A 16,157-nucleotide genomic window follows, 5' to 3' on the forward strand; every position below is an offset into this window, starting at 1 on the left:
CTGCATTTTTTTGTGCCAGACAAACACATGCGCAGTGATGTTACCTCCATTTTTTGTCTTCCCCTGTATGGGGCTCTGTAGTAGTAAGAAAGTATTTCTAACACATCAGGGGAGATAGGAAGCAGAGTGTTCTAGTTAGGTGGGGGAAAGTAAATGGAAAATAGGAAGGTTGAGAAGCAGGAAAAGAAGATTAAATGTCTGAACCACCTATGAGAAAAAGACAACCTCAGTCTTACTCTGTCCTGTCCTTGTATTGTACCCAGAAAGTGAGCTATTCTACCTTAGGTCCAGGTGCTCCTGGGAGGCCTAGTTCTCCTGGTTCTCCCTGGAAACAGCAAAGGAAAAGAAGTGTGAGTGAATGTGCTTTTCTTTTTTTACTAAATTCAAGCCAGAGGCAGCCTATTTTCTCAGGCTTGCTGAGGCGGGATTACAGCTCTGTGAAAGGAACTTGCACAGCTAAGAGAGAAATATACATACACTAGCTCCATTCAGCCCAGGCTGGCCAGCTATCCCATCTTTTCCTGGAGAACCGGGAGGGCCCTGAAAAAGATTAGAAAAGGAAAGTTGTTTTTAAAAGCTGCCATCAGCCAGTTTGCATCCATTAATCCCAAACCCATTCCTTGTCAAAGGATACCGTCTCTTCCCTGTAAACAGAACTACATATTGTACATGTCTTTGTGTACCAAAAGAATGAAAGCTATTTTCCACTGGACACAACTTTTGAATGAAAGATTACAGTGTGTGTGTGTGTATGTGATTTATTTGTTATTTTATTTATTACATTTATATATCACCTTTTTCTTCTAAGTAGCTCAAGGTGCTATACATGGTTCTCCTCCCCATTTCACCCTCACAACTCTGTGAGGTAGGTTAGGCCAGGCATAGGCAAACTCGGCCCTCCAGATGTTATAGGACTACAATTCCCATCATCCCTGACCACTAGTCCTGTTAGCTAGGGATGATGGGAGTTGCAGTCCCAAAACATCTGGAGGGCCGAGTTTGCCTATGCCTGGGTTAGGCTAAGTGATGATGACTGGCCCAAGTCACCCAGTGAGCTTCATGGCTAAGTAGGGATTCGAACCCTGCTCTCCCAGGTCCTAGTCCAACACTCTAACTACTACCTCACATTGGCTCTCAGTGTGAAACCTTTCCCTTGCTCACTGTTTCTTCACTCCAAGGTGTGTCCACAAAGCACTTTTTCTCCCTGTGATGCTCCGGGTGTGTATTTATTCATAAAAGAAGCTCCATTGTTTGGAACTGTGCAGAGAAGCAACTTGGGGCAGATTATCACACACACACCCCAAAGGAAAAGTAGGTTGCCCTGTGTTCCACAAGCTACTAGTTTAGACTGTCATACTTACACCTCTTGGCTACAAGATTGTGCAATAGTCACATCATTATATCTCATGCTTATTTTTGGGATACCGTTTCAGCTTTCGGTGATGCTCACACATATATAGGACTATTCATGACCTATACCCAAAGAGCAGAACAGAAGCCTAAAGTTCATATGCATCCAATTAATCAAGACCATGTTTCAGGTTACCTCCCTGAAAATGCTGCTAACGCAATAACGGGAGCCTATAATATGCAATAACTTTAGGGGTTTGGTAACACCTGGCAAGCTTTTACTTAGTGCACTAACTCCAGCAACCCCACAGGAGCACAACAAAGCAGAAGGCAAAGGCCCCACCCCTATCCATGCCTCTGAAACTGCAGTGGATGAGCTGACAACCAAGGCCAAAGCCCCATAATCCTGGGAGCTGGGGCAGTTTCTGGAGAGAGACTCGCATTTTACCATCCTCAATTCTTCCTTCCCCGCATCTTCTTTAACTTACAGGAGGCCCTGGAGGTCCTGGGCTGCCATCTCGACCGGGCACTCCAGGGAGGCCCGGGGGCCCTGGAAGGTCACTGCCATCCGTCCCAATTCTTCCAGGTTGTCCTGGCAAGCCAGGTACACCAGGTGGTCCCGGGGGCCCGGGTTGTCCTCTGGGGCCCTGAAACACAACAAATAGGATTCAAAATCAGGTGTGAACATATAATATAAGAGAGCATTTGTGGTGCAAGTTAACTTCTGAGGTGCATGCCATACACCACCTCCCCAGAAGAAATCCTTCTGAAGGCAGCACCTGTTCACACTGCTTTTTGGTACTTACACGTAAGGTTTCCAAATCCCCTCCAAAACCAGAGCCTTCCATATCGATAAATGTCTGGAAGAAAAGCACACTGTTCTATAAGCACACCAATGAGAAATGCTACTGCGGTAAAGAATTGCATGACTCGGGCCTAACTCTGGCCTCCTTGCTGTGAGTTTAACAGTGTAAGGAGTTAAGTTTATCCCGAATGAGAGAGTCAGACTCAAGGGTGTTCTAATAATTGAGAAAGAAAAGTACTCTCTCAAATTGCCTAGTATTTATTTTTTCCTTTATTATTCAGTGGTTCAGCCTGCAAGGGCTCACAGCACTTCTTACAATAAAACATAACATTGGTAAAAGCAGCACGATATTTAAGAGCAAAACAGATCATAAATACAACAACAAATACAGGATGAAAAATAAACTCTGAAAAGGTCTGGGCAAATAAAATGATTTTTACTGGATGTAAAAAAAAGAAAAGAAAACATGATCAGAATATTAATGCATACAATAAAAAATTATGCCATGCACAGACTTGTTATTTTTTTTAATGGAAGAGTGGCTTATACATATTTAAATAAAGGAAGGGGGGGTAGAGAGGGAAGGGTGAAATGTGGCTTCAGAGGAAAGCAGACAGCTACACCAGACAGCTTCAACCAGAGGGGGCAGTGACAAGGAGAACAGCTTCTTCCCATGCGGTTATTGTGGGTATCTGGGACTCACCAACTTGTCCAGTTTTGAACTGAATCCTGGTTGCCCAGGTGGTCCTGGTGGCCCAGGAGAACCTCTTGGACCAATGCCTGCATCACCCTAGGTGAAGAGAGGAAATGACAGAGATGAGAGCATTGGCCACACTTTCGCAAAGCAGCCACAAATGAAATCTGCTCAGAAAACACCAATGGCTGCTGAACTTGAGAATTCAATGATACCAGAATATGCCCATGTGACGGAAGCTCATACCTTTTCACCTTTCTGGCCAGGCTCTCCCGGTGTCCCAGGGAATCCTTGAGGGCCAACATCACCCTGCAAAGGAAGTAAGTCAAGGAAGGGATGACGTCTGGGTGATCCCAGAAGAGCCACACAGAAGCATCTAAAACATGTTTATAAACACACACACACACACACACACACACAGTTGCACATCATGCCCCAGTTCACACACCACACAAGGTTTTATTCTTGGTTACAAGCTCATGAATAATCTAGAGAAAACCACAAGCCCAGGTTCAAATGGTGCATTTGGCTAACTCAGCACATCACAGCTGCAGACAGGTCTGTGGAGGAAGAAAGCAGCTGCAAGCTCCTTCCCAATTTGGTTTAGAGTGACATGCAAACCAAACCACTGTGCAAGGCAGCTGAAAGTCACTCCAAGATGAAGTGCCTTCTGATGAACAGCACCTGCCACCCAGGCTCTACATTAAGAAAATCTGTTTAAGATTATAGATTATAGAATAATAGAATTGCAGAGTTGGAAGGGACCCTGAGGGTCATCTAGTCCAACCCCTGCAATGCAGGCATCTCAGCTAAGCAACCATGACAGATGATAAAACCAAGTTCCTGTTAAGAAGCAGTACACACACCATGCATGCTGGGGGCTTAGTTTACAATGTTCTAACTATTTTGATGTCTCATAAACAAACATTTGTGACAAAATACCATACACAGACATGCTTGAAAGTGATCCAATAAAGTATTTCTATAAAATATTAATACATTTAAAACATTTTTATTTTAAAAATATTTTTGTTTCATTTTTATTTATTATTATTATTTTTAAACTATGATCAGGTTGTTTACTGTTATGTTTACTGTTACTGTTACACAGCACTTTGTCTCCACCAAAAAATTAAAAACCCCAAACAGGGATTTCAAAGTCCAGGAAAGGGAAACTCCAAGAACTGTAATTATTTTCTATACTCCTAAAATAGGCAAGAGAAGAGAGAAACAACTTCTTTATGCAAAGGGCTAAAGTTAACTATAGCAGGTGAGGAATTTATCTTGAAAAGTTGAGGGACAAAAGAGCAGAACTTACTGGTTTACCATCCTCACCAGGATCTCCCTAGTAAGAATAAAACGTAGGAGGTTAGCAAATGCCAGACATTTTCTACAAAGTTGTAATTCAGCAGCTATCATTTCAAGCTGCCCTAAGTCCCAGGCCTACTTTTCTTGGTACCTCTTCAGCACTTACAAAGCAATTGGGTTGAGACAGCTGCTGGGAAAGGCATGCCTAAAGCCATAAACACCCCATGAAACACAGGAAAAATCCCTCCTGTCAGAACTTTCAAATGGTTTTAAAAATATACACGTACACTTGCCCTTCACCAGAAGGTCCCAGGGCAGGTTACAGTAAGAAAATATACAACTATAAAACAAATAGAAGATTTAGAATCATAAAACAAGGAAAAAGCAATGAAAAACAATTCAAACATTTAAAAACAACTCTGTATATAGAAACGGTTAAAAAATAGTTACAGTACAAAAGCAGACTGGAGCCTATGAAAATCTCCACTTAAAGGGCTTGTTGAAAAAAGGTTACTGAAGAAGGAAGCAAACAATGGGCAAAGTGAGCCATTGTAATATGGTTGGGAATGAGGAAGGAATTATTTGAGGCGGCTCTGGTAAGGTAGTAAAAAAAGACATTTTTTAAAAAAATAGGAGCAAGGCAATGATCACACAGCCACATGCAGGAGGAACAGAGTATGCAATCAAAAAAAGGAGAACATTTCCCTAAAGAGAACATTATGAAGAAAACAAATTCGGTAACGGGTGAAAGATTGATGGCTAATTAAATTACTTGTAGGGATTGCATAGGTGAGAATTACTTACATTTTGAAATCTCCATTAAAAAAATACCATCTGGGGGTCTGGTACACGGGATCACCTGCAGCTCTAGAGGTGTTTTCTAAGTTGGCCATACACCAGCAGTTTAGGCACTTGCTGCTTTCACAGATCACAGTAAATCAAAGTTTACTATGTTTACTATGAAATGCAGTTGGTTCCTGCTTCACTCCTCCCCTTACATGAACAAGAGCAACAAATCACAGTCCTTGCTTTTGTGATACATCTCCGCTGGGGATTGTGGCTTGTTTTGCTCCAGCCCATGAAGTCAAGGTTTGTTCTTGGCTTACCAATCATTATTTGTTTGAGTGAAACAAGTTACAATCCTAATCTGAACATGACACCAGGACAGGAATTGTGGTTTGTTGCTTCTGCTCATATTACAGAAAGAGCAAAGAAGGTGCCATCTGTCTGGTAAACCATTAACTGGTAGTTTAACTACCAATAAACTATGGTTTACTGTGACGTGTTGACTGGGCCGTTATTTTAACAGCAAGGCTTCAAAGACTGCAAGTGGTTTGCATGCCTGAAGAACCCCTTTTCCTCTGTAACAGAAACCCTGCACTTGAAACCAGACATTACCTTTAAAAAAAGTTTACTTACAGGCTCTCCGTCCTTTCCAGGCAAGCCATCTTTCCCAGGCAGCCCTGGTGGCCCCAGGGGTCCTGGAGGCCCAGCAACCTGCTCCACCACAGAACCGTCAGGGCGCTGCACGATGGTCCCAGGGGGGCCAGGGGGGCCAGCAGGGCCAGGAGACCCTTGGTCACCAGGCTCCCCTTTCTGTCCTTTTGCGCCAGGATATCCAAAGCCGGCATTTCCCTAGACATGGTTGAGGGAGAGAGAGAGATGGAAAATGAAAGCAATCAGATACTATTCCTGTTATGTACCGAAGTTCTCACCCTGGGCCAGCAGGGGGATGCTGTAGATAGTTCAGGTCCACATATGCAAATAAGGGATCGAAAGTGACGTTCAGTGATTGGATAGTTACAGAAAGTTGTTACAGTTACGTTGTACTGGAGCTCTATATAAGCAGGCTGGCTGAACCCTTCAGTTCAGTTCTGTTCTGGCCTGTAAATAAACAAGAGCTGTTTGAAGAATCGCTGTGTCGTCTGATATGTTCACCCACAACTTAACAATTCCCTCATGAGAATGTAGAAGTGAGCATCTGCCAGATGTGACCCCCTTTACTACCAAGGCCTTCCCGCTTTCCTCTCTTAAAAGTATTTCTCAGCTGATATCCATGTGCATTTTTTCTTTGCCTTCTTTTATTCCAGCCACAAATCCCTATGCTCTTCAAAATAATTTCTACTGGCAAGCTCAAAACCAGCAGTGCTGTAGATAAGGAGGTATTTGAAGCAAGGAAATATCCTCCTATGGCACACAATTGCCATATTGCAAATACAGATAGCCATAGCACATACAGCTATGCACAGCAACAGAAAAAAGCAACACATGTAATTTTCAAGGAAAGATGAACAGTAAGTCTGATATTAATTACTGCCAGGTGCCCAGGGTGACACCCTTTCTGCCCATATGGGGCCAGTCCAGATACTGCTTCGCCATCCTGTCCAATCACCACCTTGGGTGGCAAGAGAACTAAACAGCTGCAGCACAGCTCCTTAAAGGGCCCCCGCATGTGAGCGACAGGGTGAGCTGCAGTTCCATCTCCATTCCTTGGTATCTTGCAAGAAGCCAAGGAACTCTCACAAAGGTGTGTTGGTTGCTCACCATGTTCTAGAATAAGGCTGTGCATCAGCATCCTGGCTCCAGTTCTCTGTTAGTGCAGAAATTACTGCATCAGAAACTACCACTCAAACCCCAAGGCACTATCTGGGCAATTGCTCATGTGGCGCCACTAAGTGTTCAGAGACCAGATGATGGTGATGGTGACAATGATGAGGATTTTATTTGTACCCCGTCCATCTGACTGGGTTGCCACTCTGGGCATCTTCCAACATATATAAAAAACATAATAAAACATTAAAGAGTTATGTTCAGTAAAATATTTGGTCTGGAGTTATAACCAGTAAAATCTTAGGGATATTCACTATTTTACATAAATCTTAGGGGTGCATTACTGGAAGGATGTTGTTCTGTTATAGCTAGCATCCATTTCAATCTCTGGCATGCCTGTCTGGACCCCTAGAGAGCCACTGCCAATCCATATAGACAATACCAAGCTAGATGGACCAGTGGTCTGTGTAAGGCACAGCTGCCTATATATCTATATGGATGAACTTCTAATTTACATTTAAAAATCCAAGTGGGACCTGCAACAAAGTGTAGCAGTGATGAATGCTTCTGCTCAGGGTTTCAGCCAGCCATGCCCTCTTCAGGTCACTCCATTCCATTCCTCCTCTCCCCCTTGTTGTCAGTTCTCTCACACACAGCTAGAGCCCCATGACTACTAAGCACATTCAGCTCCCAATGGGCTACTTTGGAGATTCACCCTTCTATGGTGCTGTTTTGGCTATATAACGATCCCCACTCTGAGAATGAGTTCACTATTAGTGTATAGGATAGCTGGAATCCACCTAAATAAATTATCGTCACATGAAACCACTTTTAAAAGCAAACAATGCAGCAGCTTGGCTCACCTTAACACCCAGCTCTCCTTTTTCTCCCTGCAAAAACAAACACAAGGCTTTTCAGTATAGCAAAACACAGCAAAATGAGGTTGAATTCTCTGTTTTAGGAAACAAACACTCGTGGTCAAATCCAAATTCCTTTTGTGGCAAAGGAAATTAGTTCATGGGTCATTTCTTTGACAATGGATGAATTAATTGATATGTTTTTCATGAACAAACAACCCACACCTCACGTCCCATAAGTTAAGTTTTCTACAAGACCTAAAAAAGGAGAGTTCACAGTACAAGGTTGCAAGCAGCATCTCTTTCAAAAAGGGGGAGCATTAGTGTGTGATGAGTGTAAGAAGCCTCCTTCTTCCTGGTTCATACACTTCAATATTCACCTCTTACCACACTCTACAATCAGATAGGCTAGATTTTCCCCAGACTGGTGTCCTCCAAATATTTCAGGCTACAGTTCCATCAGCCCCAAGCGGTGCAGCCGACTGGCTGGGGCTGATGGGAGTTGTAGTCCAAAACTTCTGGAGTGCACCAGGTTGAAGAAAGCTAAAGTAGGCCTTGTGTCTTTCCACTGGACAAGCAATTAACACTAAGAAAACTGTCCTCTGCACAGCTGCTGTTCCAGATTTATGTATTGAGCATAAATATGACTGAAAGATGAGAGAGAGAGCAGAAAGGTGCTGGTGGTGGGAAATGATTTCACATATTGGCAGCAGCAGAATGTGAGCAGGTGTCATAATTTTGATTATCTCCGATCTTCATGGCAGTACCAGGACTCCTTGAGTTCCTTCCTTCCTGAAGGCTTTTGTTCTAAAGGTTAGTGTTACTCTCTCCTCCACCATCCACAACTCAGAGAGAATCACGGCAGGATGAGAATTACAGCAGACCTTCTCAAATTTGTTTACAAACCGACTAGATTTGGTGAAGAGTCACTTCACTGCACATGCAAAAAAAAAAATCATCACGTTTCCCCCCCTTCATTCTGAAAAAGCAAAACGCCGCTCATCCCAGCCCAACAAGATGCTCAGAAACTCCAATCACAGTGACTTCTGCAACAATGAAGGCATCCGGGAGGAGGCAAAGCTCAAGGCAGGGAGTAAGTGATGCGAAAGAGGGTGATGGTGAGACTCTATTTCTTTAAGTAGCAACAATAAAAACTTTTTCCCTTTTGGATGAAAACAGGAAAGGAGAGCCACACGTAATCACATTACCTTTTCGCCTTTAGCACCATTTGTCGGCAGAACTCCACCAACTCCAGAGTCCCCTTTTGTGCCACGTTCACCTTTTTCACCAGGGTCTCCTTTTTCTCCTTTGACTCCAACTATGATGGAAATATAAAGATAAGCATGTTAATTATCTGTTGTGAAGGTAATTCTGCATTTCTGCAAAAATGAAAGAATGAAAATCAAGACGCTTGGCATTCAGATTCAACATGAAAACACTGTCAGACATGAGTGGATTTATAAAGAAAGGTCTTTTTCTTCTTTATAATTCTAATGGTCATGTCAAGAGTTATTCTGGTAAAAAGGTTTTGGTTTTTTTTAGTAGTATTACCTACTGACATGAATGACATTTATAAAAGTGTCCTCTTCATTAAATTAACTAAAATAATCAAATAAACAAACAACTATTGGTGCCTTTCTATACCTTCTCAACTTTAATCACAAGACCTGACCTTCCAAAGCCCCAGTCTGAAAAATCATGGGTGATATTTAATGGTAGACATATTCAGTGCATGCTTTGAGTACAGCATGTCTTTCATAGAAGGGGTGATAGATGTGGCATAAAAAGAGGCTTCATTGGCATTCTCTCTGCTGTAGTTCAAAACCTGTTTCCTCATAGCTGCTCAACTGAAAATGCACGCTTGCATACCAATGAACTGAATGCTGATTCAGTTGACAAACATGCGCCAGCCCATGTTTCAAGGGGCACTGAAGTATGTGTTTGTTGATATATATATATATATATACACACACACACACACACATACAATTGCAGAACTGTTCCACAGGTGGGAAGTTGTGACCTTACAGGTGCCAGGCAATCCATGTCATCCATAGCCAGTTCCATTAACATGAAAGTGGTTTGTTTATCAGTGCCCACTGCTAGAGAAGAAAGGTATGTTTCGGTTGTGTTCAGTAAGGATGCTTTCAAAATCAGTCCTGTTTTTGCATTTAAAAAAGCTACATCTGGTTCACCCTAACTCTCGAGGCCTACATTTCTACTTGCTCTGAGCAAGCACCACAAACGTTTTTCCCCTGCCCAAAGCTTAACATGAGGAATGTGTGACATTCAAGGTTTTTCTTTTCCACTCATTTCTGTTCAGCACTATCAAGAAATCTTGAATAGTCAGAACTATAATGATTTTTTTTTTAAAGGGACTGTTCCCAACCTTGGAAAAACTAGACTTACCTCCTGAGGACAATGGGGGCCCCTCTTCTAGTTTGGTTAATTCAGTTTGCAGGTGGAGTTTCTCTTCTGGCTGGGTGGGCTTTTTGGCAATTGGGGGAGAAGTGACAGGTGGTGGTTCTGGCAGACTTGAGAGTGATACCTGGGCCAAGGGAACAGGACTGAAGTAAACAATCACTTGTTCTGGCATAGGCAACCTAAGGCAAACTCTTTGCTCCTGCAAGCCTAATAACAAAGAGCTCTTGCACTGTTGATCCTGTGCCCTAAATATTTCACTTCAAAATAACAAGGAAAATTTGAACTGCTTGAGAAAAAGAATAAAAGGAAAACTCTTGTTATCTAATTTTTGAGGGAAACACACACAAAACTGCTGTTGGAAAAATACTTTCAGGTGTTGCAGAATACAAAACATCTTCAGAAAAACCAGTCCAACTGGCAGACAAACTTTGTTTCAGCAAAGTTGAAGCAATGCTTTGGGATAATACAGCCTTACTCAGATTCCCGGGTCTTCTCTATCAACTGAAAAACTACTGAATGTTTCAAAATATATACAAAAAAATTAAAAAGTTGGTTTAATTCATGCAAAGCTTCCATTTTCTGAGTTTGATTAAGCTCAAAATGGAAGTTTGAAATCAGGAGATAGAGATATTTCACAGACATTGATCATGGATATATGATTTACTGTGATGGAATGGAAAAGAAATAAAATAAGCAAATAAATGTACTTTCACGACAGCTGGTTTTATCTGCAGTTACTATATTTGCAGTCTGATCCTATGTATGTTTACTCAAAAGCAAGTCCTACTGAACTGAATGAGGCTTCCTCCAGAGATGGGAGGAAAGCAGCCTTAAAACAAAAGACAGCGCAGTTTTGAAAAGTTTGGAGTTGTTATGAAGTTTGTAAATGCAAGTTTGATATAATTCAAATATTCATTGCACACATCCTTCTTCGGCCCGCCCCCCAGAGGTTTCAAAATTCCCAGAAACTTTACATATTTGCCTAGAAAACAGAGATCAGATTGTCTGCTATTACACCTCTGGCCAGTGGGTGGCATGGATGTTCCACATATAAATGCATGAAAAAAGTGAAGACAGGAAATCTCTTGGAGCCAGTCATGTGTCTAGCATATTTTGTCCTAGTTTACATCATTGGATAGAAACTAGAATTGTTCCCTGTATTAATGAAACACTTGCACACTACTGTTTGCCAGTGAGGCGTGATGCTTAAGAGTGTTCAAAATCCTAATGCTGCTCAGCTATAGAGCTCATTTGGGTGATTTTGGACCAGTCACTCTCTTGCACCACACAGGGTTACTGCAATTTGTTACAAAGTGAGCAGTGTAACACAGATGTCCAACCCTGGTTACTGTGATTTGTTAAGGTGCTGGGAAGTGTAGCTCTGACTGCTAAGCCACAGTTCCTTGTGCATAATTGTTTTTATTGGAAGCTATACTCTCTACCGTGGGATGCAGGTGGCACTGTGGTCTAAACCACTGAGCCTCTTGGGCTTGCTGATCAGAAGGTCAGCGCTTCGAAACCCTGCAACGGGGCGAGCTCCTGTTGTTCGGTCGCAGCTCCTGCCAACCTAGCAGTTCGAAAGCACGTCAAAGTGCAAGTACATAAATAGGTACAGCCCCAGCGGGAAGGTAAATGCCGTTTCCGTGCGCTGCTCTGGTTTGCCAGAAGCGGGTTAGTCATGCTGGCCACATGACCTGGAAAAACTGTCTGCGGACAAACACCGGCTCCCTCGGCCTGTAAAGTGAGATGAGTGCTGCAACCGCAGAGTCGTCTGTGACTGGACTTAACTGTCAGGAGTCCTTTTCCTTTACTATTTTATACTCTCTACCCTCAGGAATATCAACAGTTCTTCTTTGGATAAATATCAGCAGCTGTTTATGTGGATAAATAAATAGTTAAAATGTGAGTAAAATAAAAAGCACCCCTTGCGCATGTTTGTGCACACATGTGCATGCATACATTAACTCTTCCTTCAACACAATGTATGATGATGAGTCTTCACATAAAAGCTACTGAACATTTCTGTGAAATGGCTTTCAGTATTGCAAGTACTGCTCCAGAGACCCCTTTTAAGAGACATCATGACATTATGTCATGAGTACAGGATGTAGCTGGCTAACATCCACAAGAACTACCAACAAATAGGCATCCTCAAATGCAGGTTGAATACAGGAGGCATTAAGCAACACTCTGCTCGAACAGTGAATTCTGGGTCCTGCAACATTTGGGGCCAAACTCACAGAAAATTCTAAGGACAGAGTTGCTAAGCTCATTGCTAAATAAGAGCACATTCTGGGCAAACTGGCTGTTGTGCTCATGAGTCTCCTGCCTTACATTTCCATTCATTGGTAAGTTTGTTCAGAACTGATCCAAGCACAGTGGCTTCCAAGGACTAATCTGCAATGTATAGAATCAATTTTAAAATACAGTTATCATGAGTGTTGATTGAGTGACAGGTGCATGGCTGCATTTATTCCAGAAAAATTAAAGATGCACATGAAAAAACATCCCTGACTCAAGCCCTTGTGTTTATTGATTTAACACTTCAGTCATGTTGGTCCAGGATTCTATATGCTGAGCAGAATCCAGGCTGGCTTCACCAAGTGTAAAAATATACTTTGAAAAAATAAACCTTGGGAAGGCCATTCTCTGCAATGAAGTGGTTGTTTTTGCAACTTGATCTTGCATTAGTTCTGGCTGGGAGGATGGCTCTTATCTCAAAGCCAGGCAGAGATTAATGGTAATCCCATGCAAAAAGGAAGGAAAGGAAAACTCTCAAGTTATCTAATTTTTGCAGGAAAACACACAAAGCAGCTGAGAAATGAATAGGCTCCAAGCACCATCCATCAGCTACCCTGTGGACATACTAGTGGTGATTTTAAAATGTATATTTTTACAAAGAGCTGCATGAACAAGGAAGTGACACTGCATTTCTGGGGGTGCTGTTACCCATCTTTAATAAGATACAAGGAAGAGTGGCAAATTCAAAGCATGTGTTGTCAATGTGTGGCAAGAAACAGTATGCTACTGTAGAGGCTACCATCTGGGAGGAAAACGTTAGAGATCTCACAGAGAGCTGTAAAACATCCCCATGTTTGATGCGTGAACAGAATACAGACTCAACAAATTAGACATAAAGGGTATTTCAAAAAGACCTCAATCCCTGGAGTTGATGTCAAACATGAACTTATTTTGCAGAAGAAAATTAGTGTGCAAAATGTGCTAAATAGCAACATGAATGGGGGCGGGGGGACAAAACAGCAGGAACTAGACATTAAATGCCATCTGTGTCAATAATGCAAGCTTTAAAACTGAATGGGGAAAGTATAATGCTGCACTCATGAGTTTCCCAGCTATAGGGTCTTAGGACGATGAAGAAGAGCTCCCAATGCCACCAGAAGTGGGAAATTGCTGCCTCTTACCAAAAACACTGCTGCCAAAATGGTAGCAAGTGTCACAGAAAGGTGTAGCTGCCCATCAGCAGAATTCCTACAATGGATCCTCCCAAAATGAGGTCGTAGGTGAGGGGCACAGCTACACCAGATCCTGACTAACCTGTCCAGGATCCAGACAGAAATGCCAGAAATCAAAGTCAGGACAGAGCCTGGCATAAGTAATTCCCTTTCCATTGACTCAAATGGGAAAATCTCATTTTGCCTCACCTCGGGCTCCCTGCCTCAGCTTAGAATGGCTTCGGCACTGTAGAGCTATGACTGATGGACCAGGGCAGAGCTCAGGACCTCTGGATTCTAAGCCATGTTCGGTAAATTATTTTAAAGTGTTAGTGATGCAGAAGATACACTGATTAAGGATCAAGGGGTTTGTGCAGTCTTGCTACAAAGAAATAAAGCTTGTTGCTACAGAGAAGGAAGAAAAATCATTGTAATTATTTTTATAAAAGTTGCAGTAAAGATGCTTTGTTGTTATTGTGACCAAACATATGAGCTTCAGGAAGAGCAATTTTCTTCAAAGTGCAAATATTTTTTGCTCACATCAATATGTTTTTTTGCAGAGAGAAAAAACACAGATACTCGTCATCAGTCCAGAAAGGCAAGGTTTGTGGGTCTGGTGGAAAAGGCTATTGGACTGCACTTAATTTGCCCATATTTCCACATCTGCCTGTATTTCATCATCCAAAACGTTGCATTGGTGTGCCAGGAGCAAACACCCAACAATCTGCTCACATACACATTATTGCTGGACTAGCTCGGGGGGGGGGGTGGGATTAACCATGATGTGGGTAATCAGATGTGGGCGAGACAAAGAGGAAACCCGAAGAAGGAGAAAGTTAGCAGAGTCTAGGATTATGTGACGCACCACTGAAAGCAGTCAGCAGCATGCCTGGTATGCTGTGCCTAGCCAAATGCTTGGAGGTTGCCAAAAACCCAACAGCAGCGATCCTCCATTAGTAGGAAATGAGGAGTCCAGCTTGACCAGCTGCCTCAAAACATTATTGCCCTGGAAAAACCTCATATCCTCAATCATACAGATGTCTAAGCTTGGACACATTATTTGGATTAGCACAAAGGGGCAAGTTTCCAGGCTGCACCGCACATCTGGTGGAAAGAGGATAACTAGCAGATCATCTCTGGACTCTTGAAATCTTCTTTCGGGTAACTGAAATGTACAATGCTTGAAGCTGTGGCTTTAGTGTATAGAAAAACAAAGAAACGCGTGGGCATACCATATGTACACTATATACACAGTGATAACACCAACTTGCAGCTCTCTTTGTTGATAAACTTGCCAGCTTCGTTCATATCCTGGCAATTCCTAACTGTTATTGCAATGTGCTGCACATGGGGAGTGCTTGAAGACTCTTCAGAAGTTGTTGCCAGTAAAAATGCCATCACCAGCATTGTGGCCGAACTTAGAATTTGGCTGAATTTAGAGAAGTGGGTGTCACTGATCACTTTTCAAAACCGGCAACCCGTTTGCTTTCAAGCAAGATTCTGGACATTGGTTATCACTTATTAAAGCTTGGTGTGCACACTTCCTCCCCACTCTGTGCCTTCTGAGACTAGCCCTTCTTTATCCAAAAGCAAATGCAGGAATCCAGGAACTTCCAGGAACTATCGAGAAGACAACAACAGTCTCATTCATTATGTAGTAGAAAATAAAACTCAAAGAGGGCTGGATTTAACTAACAAGTTAAATGGAAGGACTTGCACTAGTACAATGGGGCTTCTCCCCTCTCCTCCCTCTATGTACCCCCATGCCCCCCAACTGTCTCAGGAGAAAATTGAGAGAAGCTCCAGAACGGTATGGAGTGGGGAGGAATGATCCTTCAGGCAAGCAGAAATAAGGTCTCAGGGCAGGTAACAGTAATTTAAAATTCAGTATTAAAACAAATTTAAACAAACAGAAGTCACAGAAAGAGGGAGTGTCACTCTAATCCCATTTTATCTTTTCCTCCACTGCCACCCAACTCTTCTCAGATGGGCAGTATATTAATAATAAAATAACAAAATATTAAATAAAATAGCAAATTGTTGTTGTTGTTATTTGTTACATTTCCATTATTAATGCTAACAAATAATAAAATAATAGTAAGGTCCCAAACCCTGGCCCCTTCCTATCCCTGCTTTGCCCATCCCTTGAAGATTCTAACTTCTCTGGACAGGAGCTACATCACTTTTCTTTTCCATAAAATGCTCAGCATACTGCTGTTGTTAAGTAAAACGCAAAGCAGCAGGAGGAAATCAAATTAGAACATTACAAATGTTCTAATTACACAGTACATAGATCATTATCTTATAAATGAAATAACACACTGGGTAGAGACCCCTTTCCTTGTTGAAATGACCCTTGTGTTAAGGCAAGAAGTTATAGCATGAAGTTACTTGCATGAGCAGAATGTGTGGGACAGTAAGAGGTGCACATATGCACCAGAAAAAGTTTGGCTGGCATGTGCTGATCTTCCCAAGTTTTCCATTTATCACCACCCTGACCTCTTCAACTTAATGCTACATAAAGAATCTCACCCTTCGCTGCTCAAAGGAAAAGCAACACTTATTTACCAGGTGTTCAAGGTTCCTTGTAGCTCTTACCTATTTTCTACTTACAGCAGTACAGTTGTGTTTTAGAGGCAATTAGAAATCCAGCCCAACTTCGGGTTTCTGCTAACTCAGCACAAGGTTAGCTGAAGGAGGAAGGGGGTCCCTGTCAT

The 16,157-nt window shown here is 42.3% G+C and overlaps 1 protein-coding gene across 4 annotated transcripts in view; it reads right to left on the reverse strand.

Annotated features, from left to right (window-relative positions):
* Positions 1 to 16,157, reverse strand: part of COL18A1 (collagen type XVIII alpha 1 chain) — a 147,175-nt gene that overhangs the window by 27,357 nt on the left and 103,661 nt on the right. For all 4 annotated transcript variants that reach the window (XM_081200459.1, XM_081200456.1, XM_081200458.1 and 1 more), the window contains 11 exons: positions 9,974 to 10,112; positions 8,773 to 8,882; positions 7,571 to 7,597; positions 5,577 to 5,792; positions 4,168 to 4,194; positions 3,096 to 3,158; positions 2,859 to 2,945; positions 2,157 to 2,210; positions 1,839 to 1,997; positions 478 to 540; positions 281 to 325 (listed from right to left, as the gene is read on the reverse strand). In XM_081200459.1, coding sequence (XP_081056585.1) covers positions 281 to 325; positions 478 to 540; positions 1,839 to 1,997; positions 2,157 to 2,210; positions 2,859 to 2,945; positions 3,096 to 3,158; positions 4,168 to 4,194; positions 5,577 to 5,792; positions 7,571 to 7,597; positions 8,773 to 8,882; positions 9,974 to 10,112 — 990 coding nt within the window. The remainder of the gene's footprint in view (positions 1 to 280; positions 326 to 477; positions 541 to 1,838; positions 1,998 to 2,156; positions 2,211 to 2,858; positions 2,946 to 3,095; positions 3,159 to 4,167; positions 4,195 to 5,576; positions 5,793 to 7,570; positions 7,598 to 8,772; positions 8,883 to 9,973; positions 10,113 to 16,157) is intronic.

Source organism: Podarcis bocagei, assembly GCF_964188305.1.
Source record: "Podarcis bocagei genome assembly, chromosome: 1".
In the NCBI taxonomy this organism is placed as follows: domain Eukaryota; kingdom Metazoa; phylum Chordata; class Lepidosauria; order Squamata; family Lacertidae; genus Podarcis; species Podarcis bocagei.